This window comes from Strix uralensis, chromosome 9, assembly GCF_047716275.1.
Source record: "Strix uralensis isolate ZFMK-TIS-50842 chromosome 9, bStrUra1, whole genome shotgun sequence".
NCBI classification, from domain to species: domain Eukaryota; kingdom Metazoa; phylum Chordata; class Aves; order Strigiformes; family Strigidae; genus Strix; species Strix uralensis.
The window spans coordinates 29,293,826-29,316,131 of NC_133980.1; the positions used below are offsets into that span (position 1 = coordinate 29,293,826).

Sequence of the window (22,306 nt, forward strand, 5' to 3'; positions counted from 1 at the left end):
GGGGCGGGGCGTCCCCTCAGGGCCGGGGGCGGGGCCTTCCCCTCCCGGGCGGCGGAAGGGGGCTGCGTCACTTCCTCTGCGGAGAGCGCTGGCGCCGGGGACAGTCGGGTCGGGTCGGCGCGGCGGTGGCGGGGAGCGGTGCGGCGGGACGATGAGCGACAGCGGGGAGCAGAACTACGGCGAGCGGGTAATACACGGAGTCTGAGTGCGCTACCCGGCCGGGCCCCCTCCCCGTCCTCCTCTCCGGGCGGCGCGGTCGCCCCCGTGTCCCTGTCCCGCGGCCTGGGCGGAGCGGGTGGCGGAGCCGCCGCGGGAGGGGCCGCCGCGGTGCGGCGGGTGAGCAGGCCCCGGCGGACGCGCGGGAGGCCCGGCAGGGCTGGGGCTTGGCGGGGGAAGATGGCGGCTGGCCCGGCCGGGGAGGCGGTGGGGGCGCGCGGCGGGGACGCTCTAGCTGCCCGCCCGCCGGCGCGCTCCATGGTGAGTCTGCTCGGCGCCATCTTGGGCTGGTGACCGGGCGCGCCGGAGAGGGACAAAATGGCCGAGGGTGGCGGGGCTGCGTGTCCCGGGCCCTGCCGCTGCGCCCCCGCCGGCCTGTCTGTCCCCGGCGGGGCTGCCTTATCCTTGTCCCGAGCGTGGCGGGGCCGGGCGGCCGCTGCCCGCTCCCACCGCGGCGCCGGCGGGCGGGTGGGGGCCGGCCGGCCCTGCTCCCCCGGTCCGCCCGCTGCAGCGCGGGAGGCGCGCGGCCCTTCAGGCCCCTCCGAACTCGCAGCCGGGCTGCGGCGGTCTCGGCTGGTACCGTGGTGCCTCGTCCTCCATCCCTCAGCCCTGCTCGGTAACCTCTGGGTAGGGAAGGAAAATCCCGAGCCGGTAGTAGTCTGAGCCTTTGTTATACTCTCTCCAAAGCTGCATTGCAATTCATTTCTGGTGAATTACTTTCTAAATTGAGCTCCGATTCGCTATTCCTCGCGCTTGCTTGTAACATATTAACTCTACTTCTTGATGTAGTAGCAGCATTGCATCCAGGTGGCTTGGTCTCAATTTAATTTAAATGTGACTGCAATAGTCGAAGGATTAAACCTCAGACTGAACGCTCGCGGTGCTAGGGCAATATCTTTGTTTTGTGAAACTTGCAGTAGATGTTCTCTTAAACTGCATAGTTACTACAAGATGTTCCTGTGTGGATGGAATTTTACTAATATCGCAGTAGATGACTTGCTAAGCTTCACGTTTGTAATGTACATCTGCAATACAGTTTACCTATAGTTGGCTTTTCTTTAGTGAACCAGTCTTGTTTTCCTTTGAGGTCTTTTAATTTTTACTGCACGGGTTAATACTGTGTTTGGGGATTTTTTTCAGCATAAGTCTGTAAGTTTTTAACTTAGTGCAGCATCAGAGGCAGTTCTCGAGGTAATAGTTTAAATTTTAAACCTTCACTGGAGTCGGCAAAATTACAGGGAATCTAATAATTCTGAGCACAAAATTGCAGTGTCCTTCTTTGAATATGGCTTTTTCTTATTCATGTTCACTAGAATAAGCTTTAATAGTGTGTTTCTACTTCAAGGTAGGTTAGGTTAGAAAAATTTGGTCTCCAGGAAGCTAAAAATGCTAGATGGAAGTGAATGGCTGAAAGGGATTAAAGAATAAACTTGTAGTCCTCCCGTTGTTACCTTTTCATTCAGGTCTTCATGTCACTCTTACAGCTAGTATATTTTTAGTGAGGGAGTATTACTTCTGACTTGCTCAAGCTGGATTTCTGTGTGTTAGTCTTTGAAAAAGTTGATTTAAGTGCTATTGTGCAAGTCAGACTGAAAAACAGTTTAAGACCGCAGCCTAACTTTAGTTAAAGTTTGCCGGGATAACCTGCATTGTATTTTCAAACAGAATGAGTGGAAATGTTTAAACCTTTATAGCACAATCTTTTTGAAACATAATTGTGCAGGGTACGATAGGGCAGCAATTACTGTCCCACCTGCTTTTCTATTTTATCTTTTCTATACTTTTATTAAAAAAAAAAAAGAAATCATGTGCAGGCAGTCTTCACCAAGGCTTGAAATGAGCTATGCCTGAACTTATGTGAATCGTAAATAGGTAAGTTGTATGCAATGTACATGTTTGTAAATCTGAAAGATAAAACCAGAGCTGCAAGCCTGCTATTTCAGGCTAGATCAGGGAGTGGCTTTTCTAATGCTATTGCCAGTGTTATTTATGACATTTTTGCTTACTTAAGGCTTATATTTTACGGAGTCAATGGCTTTCTACTTTTTCAAGCTGGAAGTGCTAAAGTCTCTGCAGAGTAGAAACAGTGTTTGGATAAATAATCTAGGATATGACTTTACAACTGTCTGTTAAGCTGTTCCAAGTCCATGCTGCCAACAAGAATTGTGCTCCTGAAAATGTGTTCCTGCTTTTTCCCTTGTACTAGTGTTTGTATAGTCAGTCAGATCTGGGAATTAAATCAGCTGAAACTTTTTTTTTTTCTGATTCCATTTCCAGCTGTATTGGTTTTGCAGGCTTGACTTGATTGTGTAGCCACGGGTCCTTATGTCATCATTGGGGATGAAGAAGAAATACCAGGTGCTTTCGCAAGTAATGGGACTTGCTATTTCAGCAGCCACACAAACTTAAGCTGGTTTATGTCACAGTTTAAAAAGAAAAAAAAAAATCCCCAGTCAGTTCTCTTTTACAGTTTGCACTCCCTAGTGGGATTAAACTCTGGAAACTTTTTTTAACTGAAGAGACTATAAATTATTAAATGTTACCAATACTTCAAATAGTGGAATATACTTCAGGTGCTGTCAGTATGCTGCAATTGCTACATTTTCCCAAGTCACTTTTGTTTTCATTCACTGAAATTGTACTCACTGAAGTGTATGTGATTCAGGCATGGAAGGGTTGGAAAGAAGACTAGTTAAAAGAAAAAACACTGAGTGTCATCCTGTGAATTAGTTAATAGTGATAACTTGCTGTGGGTCTGATCAGAAACTATTTAATATAGTAGTCAGGTTATTTTTTTATCAGAGTAACTGTTAGAATGGTATAAATGCTCAATTTATAGTTCTTCTTACAAGGTACTTCACACGTATATTTTTCAAAAATGCAGATTTTATTACTAAGTTGTGGAAGAAGGTCTAAGGAAGCAGTTTGAGAAGGTTAGAAACAATCTGATAGCTTGACGCCACCAAAAGGATAGGTCATTCTCTGTGTTCCTCCTTCATCAGCTGGCACTTGATCTGACTTCTTGGTAGGCTGATTCAGTACCCTAAACTGTCAAAAGATAGTTTGCTTTTTTGCTCATGGATTAGTTTCCTGCCAACTTGGTGCCCTGAATGGGCCCACAGGGTCAGTGAGTGGCAGAGGTGGTGGGAGGAAGCTGGGCTTCTGTGCTCATGGTCTGTTAGTTTGTTTTTTCAAAGCACGTTTTTGTCTTTTTTTGGTGGAGTTTGGAAACTGTTGTGGAAAGGAGTTGTTCTGCTTTCCCTCTGAGTGGACTACCACCCCCAGCAGTGATCGTGTGCTTCAGGCGAAAGAGGGAAAAGCTGTTATTTTCCTGTTGGCTCAGTTGCTAAATTCAGCAGTAGAGAGGTTGAAGGAATGTGAAGTTAGCACGATTACACCTCGAAGAAAGCTGAATGCAGGTTTGATAATGTGTAATGTGAGGCTGCACCCTTCTTTAGGAAGATAAGTGGAAATACATAGGTTTATAGAGATTTAGGATTTAAAAAATGCTAATAATTTTATTTGCCTGTATCTGAAGTAACTTAAGTAACTGAAACTGTAACTTGTATTCCTGTGAGGAAAGGCTGGATCTCAGAAGTGCAAAGAGCACATGGTCCTCACTTACAGACCTTACAGCCACTTCTGTCCATGGAAACCTTTTTTTGTCTACTGCCCCCCGAATAATCCTGCTGTTGTAACATTCCTTGAACGACTAGATGACCATAACACACATTTATGAGTGTGCTTAGGGGTGTTAAAAATATCATCCCTACAGTATTACACATTGTTCTTAATATGGTTAAAGTATGGAAAGAATAATTTGGAAACCACAAGCCTGGACTTCAGGGCTTCCACCTGAATTCCAGTAATGCCTGATGAAGGGGAAGAACTGTTGGTAAGGATCAAGGCATCTGGTGGCTTTAAAAATCCACACTTCACAGAGTCAAGTTAGAAAAAAAGTGGTTATTTAATAGTGAACACCAGTCTTGATCTGCTTACTGGCAGTGTTTGAATATAGGTAGGATAAAGAAGGTTGTTTCTTCTCTTTTCTTCCACATGTCATGACAGGAGCCTACTTTGGCATTTTAAAGAAAATTCAGAGAAAAAAAAGGCAAAAAGTAGAAAAAGAAAATGTATTAAGAACAACAAAATAGTTGTATAGTAGAAACTCCAGTTGAAGTGAGTTGTGTGAGTGGCTCGTGTGAACCCTCAGTGTGTGTTGGTATAATGGGGCATTATCTAAGTTTGGAGTGCTGCAGGCTCCTGGTGCTTGAAATTTTGGGCAGGGAGAATTTCCTGAGAGTTCAGGGTGCGGAGGGTAACAACTTTGAAATTTTAGGGGTAATTACCAGTCTTAGTAACATCTAGAGCAGGTGAGATGCAGTGAATTCCTTTGAGGCTGGAAGTAATAAAGAAGTGGCATAATCCTGTGAAGTGTGGTAGAGTGAAGATAAAGGATGATCTGGAAACAAAATGTGGATGTTTAAAAACTGGAAAATGTTTTAAAGTCCAAAGGAGCTGGATGAAAATAAGCCAGCTATTTAATTTTCTGATTTAGATATACAGTTGTCCTACAGTTTTTTCTTCCTAAGTTTCTTCTCAGATCCTAGGTGTCCGGTTTCCACATCAATCTTAACATAATATAGCAAAGATCATAAAAAACCAAAAAAAACCTCAAATAGATGAAGACTTCAGTCATTTGCTTATGCTAATAGCAATTCTCTACTGATTTCCTCAAAGCTTATTGACTTCTGAAAACCCTAAAAAGGGCATGGGGCATGTTTATGTACAAGATCCTCCCTGCTGTTTCCATCCCGTCCTGCATTTCTTGTGTCCTGAAAAGTATTAGACCACCTGTATTTGGACATGGCTCCTGTCTAACCTGAATCTGTCAAGAGAGTTATGTTTTGTGAACGGAAGTATTTTTCAAATGAAGAACAACCTTAGTTTTTTTTTTTTTTAAGCCCTTCTTCAGTCTTGCTTTGTCTAACTCTTAAAAAGAGTTGAAGACTTCTTATGGATAAATGAAAACATTAACTCAAAACTCATCTCCATGGATTATTTTCTTTTGAAGGTGGTAATGAGTAGGTTAAATTTGTTATTTGTAACTTAAATTAGTTCACAATAACTTTGCAGGGTTAGTATATGAGGTGGCTATGGTTTATAACACCTGCTTAAACATTTTGACAGATAAGAATATGGCCTTGACCAACTTTGCATAATTTCTGTTGCTCTTGAAAATCTGCTTTATCCTTCAAGTTGTCTTCTCCCCCCACCCCACCCCCCCCCCCCTACTGTATTGTAGGCAATTGTAAATAGCTAAACTTTGTTTTAAGTTGTAGGGAGGTGGTTTAAGCACGGTTAAATTTTGGGTTAGCGAGTGAATTTCTGAATGCTTAGTAAGGAGAAATGCCTCTTGAGTGCTCAGGTTTAAGAGATAACTACAAAAATAAAACTATTTTTGGGAAAAATCTGGTACTTTGTTGTTAGTGAGCATTCTTGATCAGAATTGACACAGAATTTAGAATTGTTTGGTTTTAGTTAAATAGAATTCTACTGCTGAATTTTAAAATTTCTCTAACATCTTGAAATAAAGAATACCATCTAGTGCGTTCAAACCAAGTGTTTAAGACATGACTGAAGTTAAGCATCATACTGATTAAAAAGATACGTATATATAAATGTTGAAAATGTTAATTAGGTTATATCATTACCAAATAAGATTACAAGTAGATAATAGAGTAGATGGTATTGTTCCAGATCAGTGTTTGAGTGTGTTTCACAAAATAGCATTTTTGGTTGGTGAAAAAATTATTATTTACTTGGAAGCGTGAAGGCTGCATATGTAATCACACTTGTGCAGGCAGAGTAGGTGTGAGTGCGCTCATAAACCTTCGAACTAGGCCTTCTAAACTGCGAGACTGTCCCAAAAAATAACATAATTGTAAGTCATTGAAAGACCAACCGTGGTGTGCTTTCGGCTTTCAAAAAGCACATCAGTTAGTTGTCTCTGGCCGCAGCAGGGACCTTACTTAAGTCACTTCTTGTTGATTTTGTCTAAGCATGTGGCTGACAGTGCAAAGTATTTTGAGTTTCCTAATGCTGAATTCATTAGTAGATATTCAGTTGATCCACTGTGCATTTGCTATTAAATATAGGCATAAATAGCGAATTCAGTTACTTAGTACTAAGTTAAACTGAATTGACTGAATCTGTTTATAAAATAGTAAGGCATTTGGTAGATTCAATTCTTGAACTGCATATATAGTAAAAGTCCACAAAACATTTTTTTTCTAGTTTCAGTTTTGGCACTAGATTTTATCCTGGAGTTTTTAAATATTCTTCATCCTGTTCTTTTTCTATTAAGGTTAATGTTGAAGAAGGAAAATGCGGAAGTCGCCATTTGACAAGTTTTATAAATGAGAATTATTTGAAGCTCAGGAATAAGTGAAGCTGAAATTTGAAAAAAAAGAAAGTGAATGCATGCTAATTATCAGACCAGAAGTCCCACTTGTAGAATATTGAGCAATTTGTGTGAAGTGGGGAAGATGAAAGAAGTCAGAATTTGAAACGGAAGAATGAAGAAAAGGAATAAAAATGAAGTTAAGATAAGAAGTAATCTGGAATCTGAAAGCACTACGCTAAGTAATTACTAGTCTGTTTATGTGTCCCTGTATATTTTGCTAAACATGCATGCATTATCTGTTTAATAGCAAAAGTATATGCAGGGTAAAGAAGTGTCTACCAGGGAAAAAAAAAAAAAAAAATTCTTAAAAATCTAGGCAGTTCTAATGCCAACTGCCCGGACACATAGATATGAATTTTTACCATTTATTTCACTGGAGCTTGTTTACAGACCTTAGGTAAACGAGAAATTGTGTACAAATTAGGCTTTCAATATCTGCGTGCAGGAATCCCGTTCTGCTTCCAGAAGCGGAAGTGCTCATGGGTCTGGCAAGTCGGGGAGGCACACCCCTGCAAGATCTCGATCTAAGGAGGATTCCAGGCGTTCCAGGTCAAAATCTAGATCCAGGTCTGAATCCAGGTGAGTTTACTTCTTTTACCTCTTCCTCCTCTTCACAAGTCAGATGATTATGTCAAAGGTGAACTGAAACCCAGTTTCGCCCAATTCTGTTTCCAGAGATAACTGGTGATCTTGTGGACACGGAATACAAAGGGGGGGGGGTGTGTGGTTTCAGGATTTGAAAAGCTAAACTATTGAGTTAAATATTTCTGCAGCTTTTCCTAATAGGTAGTCTGCTACATAGGCTTGTATCTCTGCTGACACCTCGGTTTGGAGGTGGCCTGCCTTTTAAGTTGTAGAATAACGGTTAGCTTCTGAGCATGAAGCATTAAGAACTCTAGATCTTAGTTTTTCTGTGCATTAAAAAGAAATAGGTGCATCAGCAAATTTTCCATGTTAGGTCACCTTAATGTATTATGTGTTCTCACTGTAAGCAGTGATGTTTCTGGAGGACTTAATGGTACCTTCCATGAAAAAGAAGCAGCAGAGATAAATGTGAATTTCAACAGACACCTGTCTGACCTTTTAAATGTATATTAATTCCACTTGAAAATTAACAGCGTGGAAAGATTTAAAGATTAGACAGCTTTCCAAGTGCTCAAAAAAAGTTGTGGAGAAAGTAGCTTGCTCACTGTATTTGTTACATGACGACATGAACGCTGTGAAAATGCCTTTTGCAGTGTTGCCTATTCTTACACACATCTGCTAAACAAGCTGTGTGCAGTGACAGAATTCCCCTTGAAACTGTTAGCAGACATAACTGAGACAAAATACTCTGATAGTCTAGAAATAAGGCTATAAATGTCACTGCTAGCCACTTTACGTTGGCTTTACCAGGTGTGTCGTGTACGAGGTACGTATTTAACAAAGAATGGAGAGGCAACAAAACCTGTAAATGGGTGAATGACATTATTTTCTTAAGATAGATAATGGAGTGCTGACTACAGAAATTAACGTGTTGATAGTTTTACTCATTCGTAAGCATTCAGGTTAAAAAAACTGGGGTTTCCAGTTGAGCTGTTCACAATATACTTTTTATGTGTATAAGCAATGAATTAGGCTTCCCAAAGCCTGGGGGTCAGGCTGGAGGAAGGATGGCAACACTGGAAGATATTGTGCTATTAGCAATCACCCGTGATGGAAAACACTGTCAAATATGTGTATAGATCTCTTTGCAAGATAAAGTGATAAGTTTAAAAGGCTTTTGTGAGAAGGAACATACTTAGGAAATTTTGACAACAGAGGAATGGGCTTGGGTTTTTTGTGTACTTCAGGCAGTCACAAGTGTCAAATCGTGCACTTGGCAATCCCTGTAGTGCAGGAACAAATATGTCAAATTAAATTAATAAATACTTGGTAGAGTAATACCACTTTAAAGAGTATGAAATTGGAGTGACCTCTGGAATTGCTAGTAGTGAGAGATTGATAGGACAGCTCAGGAAGGGTCCAGTCCAAAATACTGCTCAAGGCAGAGTCAACTCTGGGCTCAGACCAAGTTCTCAAGGCTTTATCCAGTTGGGTTTTGAGAACCTCAGAGGAGACTGCAAAACACCTTTGGGGAACCTTTAAATTTTAAAATAACAAGCAAGTTGTGACCCAGCCCAACATGTCCTTCTGCACCTTAATCCATAACCTCTAGGGATTCCATACTCTTTAAAAAACCACCGGATTTCTCACTTGCAGAATAACCATAATACTGTGTAAGAATGCAATCACGAATTGTGTAAAATGCTGAACGAAGCAAATACAAGATCTAGAATTTGTGACACCCAGCAAATTATCTTACAAGAAATCACCCTTTAAATAATACCCTGGCAACTGACTTTGTACTTTTTGATGAACCAAAGTAGAAGCTTATGACTACCATGGCTTCCTGAGCATTTAACAGCTGTCTTGAAAATGCCCATGGCTGGAAATACATTGCAGAGTTAGAGTGGGTTCATTAGCAGGTTTGGGCAGAATTGTGTCAAGACACGTATTTAGAACCAACGTACTTGCATCACTTTCAGTGCTGTCACACATTTGGATGTGATTACGAGCAGGTCATCTAACTCTGGCTCTCACCAGAGAAATAACCTTGTGAGAACTTTTGTATTTCTTGGTAGTTTCTGTTGCAAGTGTATTTTTGAGTTACCAGCTTTATAAATTAAACTTTGATTTGGGAACAAATCTGTGTCCTGGTGTATTTATCATTTGGGGTGTGGATATACTTGATTTAAAAATCTGCTTTTATTGAAGTTTTTTCATCAGTAGCATAGCAAACTTGTAATCTTTGGCCGATTCTGAAGTCTAAACAATTCTTAACAAAGAAACGGGATTTTCAGCTGTGGTGGCTTTGCAGCAAAGGAGAATAATGGCAGTATGACATTTAAGGCAGCAATATAAGCAGTGCTGTTTAAAATAAGCCTTTTTCTCTCACATAATGGATTGCCTGGTTTAGAAATGTCCACCTCTGTTCAGTGTAACGGGAGCATTCTGTTACCTGGAACCATCAGTTCTGTTTGCCTTCAGTTTTTTTCTACGTTAGAGGTCGAAATGTGGCTGTGCATACGTGTTGAACTTCTTTTTTTATTATTATTTCTGTCTGTCTTTACTGTCTTCCCTGCCTCAGGGAAGTTCTCTCTTTTTTTTCCTTTACTTTTTGCTGCCAAAAATAATTTATTCTTTCTGAATACATAATTAGAAGTATTGTAGTGGGACATGCTGACGTCATTTCTTCTGGACACATATACACGTTTCAAGTTTAGGAAGACAGAACTTAGCTGGCTCGCTTCTGAGGAGGTTGAAGGCATTTTTTGAAGGAGGCGTGTAACGTAGAGAGTGTATATCGTGCGGTTTGGCTGTCTGGTGACACTTACCTAGTGAGAAATCCTGACTGTGGAAGAAGCTGTTAAATGCTCAGGAGTAAAAACGGGTTCAGGTTAAGAGCTTCATTCATGCCAGCGTAGTGGTGGTGTTACTGTGAAACATGGTTGTGCAATGATGGTAGCTTATGGTCTCAGTCAGTACTTAACTGCCTTGGCTTTCACAAATGAGAGGAGGGACATTTAAGACACAAGAGTCTGAAGATTAACAATTTATGACTAAGAGCCTTTGAATATGAAACTGTTTATTGCACTTCTCAGCCTTGCAGCGATTTTCTTTGTAGTTGTGTGGAATGCAGATTAATCAGCAGGCCAAGCTCAGGTGTAATATTCCAGTTTAACTGCCTGCTCATCCTTTCGGCTAAGGTGGTGTTGGGAGGGCTGAGGGTTTAGTAGAAGGAATAGAACTGTTTCAGAACCTCATCTCCCCAGACTGAGTGCTGTCAGAAAACATTTCTGGGACTGTTCTGAGGAGGCCTGGGCTGAAATTAGTGAGCAGTTGCACCTTTGCCTAAATACACTTGAAGTGTGAACATATAGACGTTCATGAACAGCTAATGTTAAATAACTGTTGAAATACCAGGAAGTAAATAAGCCTACTACAGCTTAATTTCTTCAGTTGTGTTAAACTCTGTTTCAGGGACATTTGCCAGACTTCTGTGCTTGCAGTTATGCACTGTGTAAAAAGTGTATTTACTTTTCAGTGTAGCAAAAGTGTGCACCTCTGCAATCGTGTGTGCTTTATGTTAAGTCATATTTACTTCTGTTTCCTTTTTCTGTTAAGTCTTTAAAAGAAAGCCACCCCAGCTATTTTTACTTAAATGCTACTGTGAATATTCTAAGCATATACTGTGTCAAACCAAGATAGCCTGCTTAGAAAAAGTTAAAAGCTATTGGGAGAAGGTTAAAAGCTAACTGAAATGGAAGTTTAGGTTCCTGTTCTGCAGTAGAAATGCTCTGAGAGCATCTGCAGTAATCTACTTGTAAAGATTTAGGACATGGTCCTTGAGAGTAGTGACTGAATCGATTATAGCTGAATCTTATAGCTGAATCATGTGGTACTGCAGGTTTTTAGAAAATGGTTATTTGGGCTTTTTGTTTGTGTATACCTGATGTATTTTTTAAGGATTAAAAAAACCAAACGAACCCAACACTACCTTTTTCTTTTTTTTTTTTTTTTCCCCAGATCTAGATCAAGGAGGAGTTCCCGTAGACACTACACAAGATCCCGCTCTCGTTCCCGCTCTCATAGGAGATCCAGAAGTAGATCTTACAGTCGGGATTATCGGCGACGACACAGTCACAGCCATTCACCCATGTCTACTCGCAGACGTCATATTGGAAACAGGGTATGTTGTAGAAGTAGTTGACATACATCCTGAAATCACTGAGTTAATTGGGGTTTTCCAGAAAAACATTCTGCTTCTGGCTCAGGTCTATTTGAAAGATACTGTTGAGGTTAAGTATCATTTGGCTTTTGATAAGCCATGGATCTCCATAACTTTGCTTAGGATTGGGGAGGGGGGGTGTCTTGTTTGTCTGTTTTTTTAGCAGATGCATTTAGAAGTGCTACCAGTGTAGGCTGTTGTCACTATACCTGCTGTAATAAATGAGTGAATGTATGCAGTGAAGGATGGGGGTAGAATTAGGAGGCAGAAACATTTGTGTTTTTCTTGATTAGAGAGCCTGGAAAACTAAAATGCTTCATTAAAAGCTGGTTTGATGGTGTCTTTATTAAACGAGCGTGCAAATCAGCTTGCTTTTAGCTGCTTTACAGGCTCAGGTGGCGGAGTGTGGTGTGGTTCGTGCTGAAGCAGCGGGAGAAAAAAGTGATAACTAACACAACTGAAGATGTGATCCAGGCTTGTGTGTGTATCTCTCCACATTCAACAGTCATTAGCTAGACTTTGGAGGGAAAACTTCTAAAACACAGTACCTATTGTGTGCTATAACTGTAGTTTGTACAGCACCCTGAGAAACACAAAGTATTTTTGTGAAAGGAGGCTTGTGTATCTGTAGGTTTGATAGTAATAGTGTTTGTTAGCAAATTAACCCAACCTGAATCTCAGCAGTATCTTCTGTTTTTGTTTTGTCTTGAAGCTCTGACAGTCACAGCTTGTAAAACACCTTGTACTGCAAATATAAGCTATTTTGTTCTAATACTGATCTATCTGTCCCTTCCTTTAGGCAAATCCTGACCCAAATTGTTGTCTTGGCGTGTTTGGATTGAGTCTGTACACCACAGAAAGAGATCTGAGAGAAGTTTTCTCCAAGTATGGTCCAATTGCTGATGTTTCCATTGTGTATGATCAGCAGTCTCGGCGTTCAAGAGGATTTGCATTTGTGTACTTCGAAAATGTTGAGGATGCTAAGGAAGTAAGTTGGGGTACAAAATGTGTAGCATGTTTGCTGTGTTCTCAGCTGCTAGGATGTGTGTTCTGTAACAGGATATAGCCTGGGGAAACTCGGGGCCTAAAAAATACTTGGCACCTCATAATAAATGTCAGTTCAGAAGATACCTACTGTGTACCAGAAGAGAAAGCAGAGAGGCATGAATACTGGTCCCTGTGCAGGCTGAGCTGTTGTGTAATTCACAAAAGAAAACTTCAGGGGCTAGTCATAGTGCAAACTATGCCAACAAGGAAAAGAAGATAGAAACACAGGCTCTCTCTTTTAATTATGAGATGAGAGTTCCTTCCTAACTCCACATGTGATCTTACATTTAAAAATGGGCATGTTCAGAGCAGACCAGAGGGTCATTTCAGAGCTCTCTGTAGGAGCGCTAGCATGCATTCTGCTGACTTCTAGTGCTTCGGCCTGAAAGGGGCGGCGGGGGGAATCTTTTCTGAAAATAAAAGGCCAGGCAAATGTGCAGTGGCTTCCTGGTGCCTGAAGATGTCCATGGGAAACCCTAAGGGATTCAGTCAGTTGCAGCTGTGTCAATACCATAAAACAAATTAAGAGACTTGTGCTTACAGGTGCTGCAGAATGAACAGGGAATTCTGTACTCGCCAGGTATAGAATTCTACACTCAGGCCAGCTGAGTGTATGGGCTATAACTATGCTTATATTCTGCATAAATTCCACTACTTAAAGGCTCTAGTGTCTTCTTTCCCAAATCTGGCGTGAAGGGCTTCCGTGTTAGGTTGGAGCTTTAGATGTAGGTCCTGCTACTTGGCAGAAAAAACTTAATGGTTTGGGTTTTTTTTACTTCAGACTTACCATTGTAATATCCAAGTCATAAGTAAGTTATGGTAGGTTTTGAGGATGTATTCAAGGAAAAAAAATCTTCAACATAACAGTGTTCTTCTAAATGCTTTGCTTCATGTTGTGTGTTGGAGTAGTTACATCCCCCTACATGAGCATGTTCAAGCATTCCTATTAATCATGTTAGAAACAGAGGTGCTGAAACAATTGTTAAATTATGTTCCTTTCAGGCTTTATTATGCAATATATCACATTCTAAGTGGTTACTGACGCTTATATCCAGCTGGCCTCAAATGTCTTACAGTTTTATGTTTGGTGTTACATGTAGAGCATAAGTGAAACCTGAACACGCATCCTAACTGAGCCATTTTAGGACTTCTCTTCATACTTGAAGCAGTGGTAATAAAGTTCATACCTACAACTGATTGTATTTTATCACTCTGCTTAGGCAAAGGAACGTGCCAATGGGATGGAGCTGGATGGAAGAAGGATCCGGGTAGACTTCTCCATAACAAAAAGACCTCACACACCTACCCCTGGAATCTATATGGGAAGACCCACTTAGTAAGTTGCCTGTGTGGGTTTTTTCCTGTATGGGATAGGATTAATTGTCTTGTGTGTTGTTAAAAACTGTTCTGTATCACCTCTAAGAGACCTGATTCTGCCTGTTTTTCCTAATTTATCAGGCTTTTGTGTTAGTGTGCTGTTCTGAAAGCTGTTTCCTTGCTTGTGACTTCTGTGCTGTACAGTGTGTGCATGTTTTGGTACTGGAAACTAAAACACAAAAATCGCTGTTGATGCCCAATTATGTTTTTTTTAAAAAAGTCTCCTTAAGAGCTCTGCTAACACTGATGTGGTTATCTGGCAAAGCTTCTGAGAACTAATAAACTCAGCTGATAAGAGGCTCTTCAGAATTAAAAAAAAGACTGTTACATGTGGATAGCCATCAGTAGTAATGCATGTCTTGTCAGCTCATTAGATAGGAGGGGTTAATTTATGTGGCACTTGTCGGTGACTGATCTGGGGTCAGCCTGGATTACAAAGTGAGCAGAAACCTGTGTTCCTTAGTTATGCAGCCCAGACATGAATAATCTAAACATTTCGGTAAGTCTACAGTAAGATATTTTTTTTGACAGTTTCTAAATAAGTTGTTGTCCTATGTACCTCCAAATATTAATGTCTTCTGCAAGCTCAAGTTTTCAAGAGTGAATTGGCAAATACTAACTGAGCAGCTGTGTGATGCAGTTTGCCCTATACACAGAGTACACCTTTGACTTAAAGTTGCCAAGAATGTAAATCGTTTTCCCGAGTCATTTCCCAGTTTTGTCCCAAGACTTTCAGCTTGTGGTACTGGTGGTTATGTAGCTGCTGATGTTGTGTTGAGACTGCAGGCTATTTTTAATTGGAAAGTTCTTTTAAAAGAAGCTTTCTAAGAGTTAAAAGTGAATGAAGAGTTGTCACAGAATGGAATTCCTCATGTGCCTGTGATACCAGAAGGTTTAGAGGTTTCAGGCCAAGGAGGAAAGTAGCTGTATTAAAGTTCAAGCATTTTAAAAAGCAATTATTTTAAGTAGTTCTGTTCCCATCTGCACTGATGGGAAAGTAGAGTGCTCACAATCATTTCAACTGTGAGGACACACGGTAATAATACAACCCAGTTAAAATGGTATATACTTAACTGACTGCCTACTGGAAAGCACTGCAAACAAAATGTTTTATATTTTATTAAATGTAATTCTCTTTCACTACTTGTAGTGGCAGCTCACGACGACGAGATTACTACGACAGAGGGTATGATAGAGGGTATGATGATCGTGACTATTACAGCAGATCATACAGGTGAGGCAATGTTTGTAATACTCAACTGCTTTTTAAACTGTGCTTTCTTGTCGACATTTCTACATATATAAGTGTTAAGCAGTTCATCCTATGTATGTATGCCAAAATATTTTTGCACTCACTGACATTCTGGAATCTTACTACGAAATCTTGACCAAAATGACTGCTCAGTACAAATCAAATTGATCAGAGTGAGAAATACTTTGTGATATTTAACCTGTGGCATGAGTTAGTCCATAATGTTTTTTTTAATCTGCATTAAGTTTTGAAAAAAAGTATGTTCTCTATGCTCTTATTTTAAAAGAATATTTTGTTGATTCATCAGTTAGCATTGAAATGGTGGGAATAGAGGTGCAGAACTAATAACAGAGTTGGCATTATAGCTCTGGCTTACATTTTGAGCGTAGTGTAGTAGACAAAAAGTGGGAAATTTCAGTGTCACCAGTATTCCCTACTAATAATTATGGCACCTCAAATGTTGCCAAAAAATGAGGAATCAAGGAGTGGAACATTACCTGTTCTGTATTGGATATTTGCATAGAAAAGCATTTTTAACATACTCTGTCAGGTTGGATGTGTGTGTTCTTACTTGAAGGACTCACACCTCCTATTTCTGTCTGTCTTCAGTCTAAAATTCTGTGTTTGACAGCATAGTAGTTAGCCGAAAGAGGTGAATATTCGGGTGACCATGTATGTTGTCAGTGGGCTAGTAAAGTTGATATAAAATTTGTTGAAAATGTCATTGGCATGTATTTGGTTTTGGTGACGATCAAGTTTGTCACCTTTTTCCATTAAGACTGCCAACAAGACTTGTTCCCTGTGAAATCCTCACAATTTACAAACACTGTTAGTTGGACACAAAGATAAGAGTTCGGGTTTTTTCTGTCTGCAATTACCAAAGGTTCCTGTAGTTGCAGAATTCTAGTAGTAGTACTTCCTGAGTGGTTTGCAAAGCTTGATTGCATCAGCAATGGGTCAATTTATGATTGTTCCCTGATGGCAGCAATGTATTCCTGGAAATACATGAATTCAAATTGCATTATTGCATTATAGCTCAAAGAGGAAGGAAATAATAAATTCTGTGATCTTAGCTTTCAGTATACTCTTCTGTTGCTTTCTAGGTGTAGAAGAAAGTCCCATCTTTATACTTTATGTTGATAACTGTATGGTCATTGTCAGGGAGTGAGGGCAGCTGTCTCCTCCTTCCCCTCCTACTTCTTTCAGCCCCTTTTTCTCCTTCCCAGACTGTTGTCATTGCTTCCAGTCTGTTTCTGCCCTCCCTGCCTTGCTGTTGTAACTTAAATCAGGTGCCTTGCTTCTACAGTGCTTTAGTGCTGCTGGGCACAGGAGGGGAGCAAGGTGCCGAACACAGGAGCCACAAACATTCTGCTCTCGTTTCTGGGAAGCAATCATTAGGGTACTTCTGCCTCTAACAATCCATTTTCTTGAAACATCAGTGGTTTGAACATTTTGGAGAACTAAAATCTGAGCTTGATACTGGGCCTACAAGAGCCAGGATGTGTTGGGTTTCTCCTGGCCAGCACCTGTGTGTAGGCTTTCATATGTGGTAGATGGCTCTTGGAGTAAACTTCAGTTTGTTTCAGAGCACAAGGTACAAAAAATTGCTTGTGATAGTTCACATAGCCTCGTCTCAATGTACTAAAAGTAATTAACTGAAATCTAGCAGATAAATTAACTGAAGCAGCTCACTAAAGTGTTGGGGAACAGATGACTTGCAACATAGCCTGCTAGCCTGTTAAGTGGTGCTTCTAGTTTGCTTTCTTTTTTTTTTTTGTATGGGGATCTGATGTAAACCTATCAAAATGACAGAGGCACCTAAGGACCAGCAAAACACGTGGGGGGTTATGTAGTTTTTGGTAAGAGTTTTACACCATTGGTCTTTCTTCTTGTGCTTCTTCACAATACAAATTTCCTTACCCTTTCATAAAGGGTCAGTCAGGGGTGTACTGGTTGTCCTTGAAATCTGTTGTTTGTTGCTTGTGTGTTCTTAAAATGTAACTTATTCCTTGTTTGGGTTATGGCATGACCTTTAAGTCTTTAGTGCTTAAGTGTTACCTTTTTAATTCCTGATAGTGAACAGTAGCTCAGATGTTTGTAAAACATTATCAGAAGTTGTAATTACGTCAGTTCTGGGTGTGTGCTAGTGAGAATAGTTGCAGACTGTGATAGTGACGTAACATAAAGAAGAGTACACGCATTAGATGAAGAACAGCAGACTAGTAAGAAGTGATGTGAGAAGGTGGACTGCTTCAGTTAGTGTATAGTCTGAGTGTAGTGTATCAGAATTCATGGCCATGCTTCACCCCAGCTCTTTTGAGGCAGTCATGTACTGGGCAATGTTCTGTCCTTCCTACATGTTTTCCCATCCTGCATCTGTTCTGAGCTAGGGCTTTGGGGTGGAAATACTCAGAATATTGACAATTCCAGCAACTGGGATTTCCATTTCCTATCTTACAAAAAAAAAGCGGAGGGGGACCCAACCAAAAACCCCCCCACCCCAACGTTTTAAAGCTTACTGTGGAACCTTTATGATGTCTTCGTAGTAGGTATTGAAAGAGTGAAAATAAGCTACAAATGGTTTGTGTGTGGCTACTTTAAAAATATCATGGTCTGCCCAGGTTAGATACCTACTTTCTCATTCCGTGGGTCTTGCTTGTTTGAGGGAGAGAGAATAGTGTTATGTTGTGAGTGTGTCTTTGAGGGAGGGAAAGTTAGAATTGTTAAAGATGCAGTAGAGCATTGCATACTAGTACTCCACCCTAGAAAATCAATTGGTAACAATTATTTTGCCTTCCTTGCCCACTGTGCAGTGAAGCCTTAAGGGAAATAAAATTTCCAATGGGAAATGTCATGTTAAAACTTTAATATTCTTCTCATTGCAGTGGGATGCTTAATCTTGTCTGGAAAAGTATCTGTAAACTGAAGAATAACCTTTAAAAACACAATGTGTACACTGGCTATCTACCAGATGGAGAAGACTTTTTCTGAAAAAACAAAAGACACCTGCTGATACAAAGTGTGGTGTTTTGGGGGTTCTTTGTCCTTCATATGATTTACAGCCTTTTTTGAGCTGCTGTGAGACATCTGAGGCAGTGCCTGTACCATAATCCAGACTTGATTTAGTCTCCTCCTGGTAATGATTTATTGTATCTAAATCTGTGGAGGTACCAGCCCAACCACTTAATATTTTTAAGTACTACAATGTATTGTTTCAGTTCTAGGCAGCTTCTATACAAGGAGAAGTTGCACCACAGTTCTTAAATGTCCTTGTTTAAACATGATTTTGAAGTGTTAAAATGTAAGGGTGTGGGTTTTTTTCCCCTGCCTACACCTTGGAAACAACTTTTTCCTCAGAACAGTGAAGTGATCCTGCTTCTTTAAAAAAAAATTTAAAAATTGCTTGCCTCGAGTGGGTAAGCATCTGAGAACAGAAATGGTCTTAGAAGCGAAGGCTGTGTACCAATCTTAAATTGCTGCTCATTGCAGAGTATGACCCTGTAAAATACAGTATTGGTCAGCTGGGACATGAGTCCTCTTTAACTGCTCCTTGACAGAATTTAGCCAACTCATTCCAGGAATATATAAAAATGAACGTAATGAAGTAATTCAGCATTATCCAGTGTAGGAAGTAATGTGTTCTTGTCTTCACATCATTTTCTTGATGCTTTTTGCTTATACAATGAACTTTTTGTTTATTTTTAAAATTTTCAAAAGTTATTCTGCTTTTGTATTCACAGAGGAGGTGGCGGTGGCGGAGGAGGAGGGTGGAGAGCTGTTCAAGACAGGGATCAGTTCTACAGGTACGATAGGAAAGCTTTCAGTGTCTGGTCATCAGTGGAAATACTCTTACACATGGTATTTTTTGAATATTCTATGAATCAAGTATAGGTTATCTTTAAACACTTTAACAGAAACTGGGTGGGTCCTGGGCACTTGCAGATCTTCAGTGAGCAGTGCAATTCATTTCAGGGGTTCCCTCATTGCTGTGTAAAGGGGTGAGGTTAGCGTAGGGACAAGTTAGCACAGCTTTGTGCAGGAAAAACTTGTGGTTTATGCCAAGAAGTTGATGTCCTGAATGTTTGGGGATTTTTATTTTTTTTTATTGGGAGATTAGCAGTACTAGGCAAGGAAACTCAAAAATTGGGCGTGCCTGGATTGGAGGGGTTTGGGGGTGGGGTTAGTTGTAGCAGTGATTGCTAATCAAATCAACTCTTTGTCTCAGAACAAATAATTTAGATTAAAAGTTAAAGTGTGATTTGGCTTAGACTGTTTGTTTGGGATGCTCGTGGCTTGAAACACCAAAATCACATGTAGTCAAACTGTGAATGCAAGAGAGCTTGTATTTCCTCTATTAGTCCAAATTAATACTACTAAAAATAAAATGAAGAAAATGCAAATATTTGCTTTGTTACCCAGTAAAAATGTTATTCAGCTATTTACGTGCTCGTTAGCATTCCCAAGTACATGCCTGCTAGCAGGACCGGGTTAGAAGTCTCCACATAAAGCTGCTGCCGCTCACCTGCCGCAGGCTTTAACGTGGGGATTGTTTCTGTTGCCCTGTTTCACAGGAGGAGGTCACCATCCCCGTATTACAGCCGAGGGGGCTACAGATCTCGATCCAGATCTCGATCCTATTCACCGCGTAAGTAGCCTTAGAGCTCACGTGGCAAAAGCAAACTTCCCCTTTATCTGAACTCCTTTGGTGCTTTTGTGTCCATAAAGACTATTTGACTTCAGTGTGGTTATTTTTTTTGAACCACGGTTCCCTTTAATGTTTCATTGAGCAACTGACAACCTTGAAGGCAGAGTAAATATTTAGTTTGCAAAAAAAATAAACTAGATAATACCACTTGTTAAAAAGTCTGAGGTACTGTTTCTTTCTCTGAAACTCTGTTAAAACAGGAGTTTGTAGTACGTTGACAGTTTGGTTACCTCTAGGACAGCAAGGCCAAATTGCCAAGCCTATCATGCTTTAACACTGAGATTAATTTCCCAATGTAACGTGTTAAAGAGGAGATTAACTGCATCCGACGTCCAAACAGTGCTTTTTTTTTTTCTGAATTGCTTATTTGCATGGAAGATAAAGCTGCATTCTGATGGCAGAAATTTAATAAAACACAACAGCATTCCTAGCATGCTCCCTTTGTAACAGATACAGAGTGAATGAATAGGTTGTGTTGTCATGTTTATCCTTTGTGTCCGAATGACAACAACTGTAACTGCTTTTACTGATAGGTAGGGAAACCCAGAACAGTTACAGTGTGAGTTCTTGTGCGCTGAAACACGAGCCCTGGGCATGTGACAGGAGTTGGGGGGGTTTCTGTACAAAGGAACTTACTGGCAGAACTCTCCAATTTGATGCAGATTTGAGGGGTGGCAGTGAATTTAGACAAAACTCTTAAAAATCTGTCAATCCTTGGAAGTGTAATAGTGTATATATTCTGTTTTTTCTTTCAGGTCGCTATTAAAGCATGACATGTAGAGGAATTTCTAGCTACAGCCTTTGAGTTGAAATTGCAAGTTTGTGGACAATATTTTTTATTGTCTCTTCTGTTTAAACAAGTGAACAGTGCCTAGTGAATAGGTGACTTTTACACCTTTGAAGACTACTTCTGTGATGTTAAATGCTGTTTCATTCTGCATATTTGTGTAGTTTGGTGCTTTGTTTCCAGTTGTGTTTTGAAAGGAGTATGTTTTGCATGTATTTTTTTAGTCTCAATTTTGACTCCTGAAAGGTTTCTATTGTAAAGACAAACTGTTCAGTTAGTTTTTTCTACGGATTCCAAGGTATTCTGAAGATCAAAACCTGTGTAAAATGCTTTCAAAAAGTGAAAAATAAAATAAAAAGAAGTTTGTTTTTTCTTTTCCTACTTACTTTTGCAAAGTGTAAGTTATGGGTTGAAAAGAGACTACAACACTTAAACGCTGTGTGTTCTGGAGTAATATTTAAAGCCCAGAAGTAAAATTCACCCTAATTTTGTGTTGCTGGGTAGCTGTTCTCTAAATGTAATACCTTCAGGTGTGCAAACCCAGCATGTGAAGAAGTCCATGCGCAAAATTGTACAGCAGCAGGAGCGAGAAACATCATTCATTGGCACTGTACACACGGAGCGAGACTGGTAATAAACTCCTGGTAATGCTGCTGAGCTTTGAGGCGGGTGAGCTGTTAGCAGACTGTCACCTGTAACCCGGAGAGGGCTTCAGTGGGAGTAGAAAACCATACACTTAGAGAAGGCAAGGAAATAACATTTAGACTACTTTGATTTTTTTCTTATTTATTCACTGATGATTGTCCTTGTAAAGAGTACATCTTTACCTGCATGTGCGGCTAAAATGCAATATAAATCACAAATGATCTTTTCCTAACAGTATAGTCCCACTTTGCCTACTCGGATTCATGAACTTATACACTCACAGGAAATTTCTTTGGTTTGAAAGTACTTTTGTGAGGCTAGAACTTCCCTCAGCCTCGTATCGTAGCTCCAGTGGTGACCACGCATGGAGGACCTAGAAAACAAGAGCGGCGCGGTGCTGGGCTACATCTGCCTCTTGGCTTTTGAAATCCCTCTACTTCTATTTCCTGTATGGCAATTTCCACACTTTTTTCACGGACTAAGAGCAGTTACAGCACCCTGTAGACCTGCAGCCTCCTGATCTTTATTTGATGACTTTCCCCTGTCGCTGTATGGGAGTGGAACAGACAGCTGCTCCCTGTGCATTTCTGCGCCGCTTCTGATCCGCTGTGGTTTTTGGATCGAGTTAGATCTTCGTATGGAAGTTTCCAGTGACTTGACTCTTTAACTTGAGTAATTTCTGATTCTGTTTCCCGCTCTTTCAGGGTGGTAGGAAGGTCCAGGCTGGCACGCAGTGTTCCACAGGCTGAGGAACGGTGGATAACATGGCGTTGATTTCTTTCTGAGCTTTTTCTGGTTTGATTCTCTTAAGTACTGCTGAGCCTCGGGCTCTCATACAGCAACACCAAGAGCTTGCACCGGAGGATGGACCATCAGGAGCCTGCCCCTGTAGTCTTCCTGTGTTAGAGTTTAAAACATGGCTGTGTGAACTGCTGTGCTGGCACTTGGCCAGAAAGGAATGCCACCGAAGTCATCGCAGGCTGGGATTTAAGGGGTGAGCC

The 22,306-nt window shown here is 40.6% G+C and overlaps 1 protein-coding gene across 3 annotated transcripts; it reads left to right on the forward strand.

Annotated features, from left to right (window-relative positions):
- Positions 1–91: 91 nt before the first annotated feature.
- On the forward strand, positions 92–21,041 carry TRA2B (transformer 2 beta homolog). 3 transcript variants are annotated; one of them, XM_074877993.1, is made up of 9 exons: positions 92–187; positions 7,128–7,261; positions 11,291–11,453; positions 12,292–12,480; positions 13,760–13,875; positions 15,067–15,150; positions 18,909–18,971; positions 19,740–19,813; positions 20,629–21,041. In XM_074877993.1, the coding sequence occupies exons 1-9, from the start codon at positions 152–154 to the stop codon at positions 20,637–20,639; spliced, it is 870 nt and encodes a 289-aa protein (XP_074734094.1). In that variant the 5' UTR covers positions 92–151; the 3' UTR covers positions 20,640–21,041. The 3 variants fall into 3 exon arrangements, with proteins under 3 accessions (XP_074734094.1, XP_074734095.1, XP_074734096.1); XM_074877994.1 differs by lacking the exon at positions 20,629–21,041 and having other exon boundaries at positions 19,740–19,821; XM_074877995.1 differs by lacking the exons at positions 18,909–18,971; positions 19,740–19,813; positions 20,629–21,041 and adding an exon at positions 18,054–18,838.
- Positions 21,042–22,306: the final 1,265 nt, after the last annotated feature.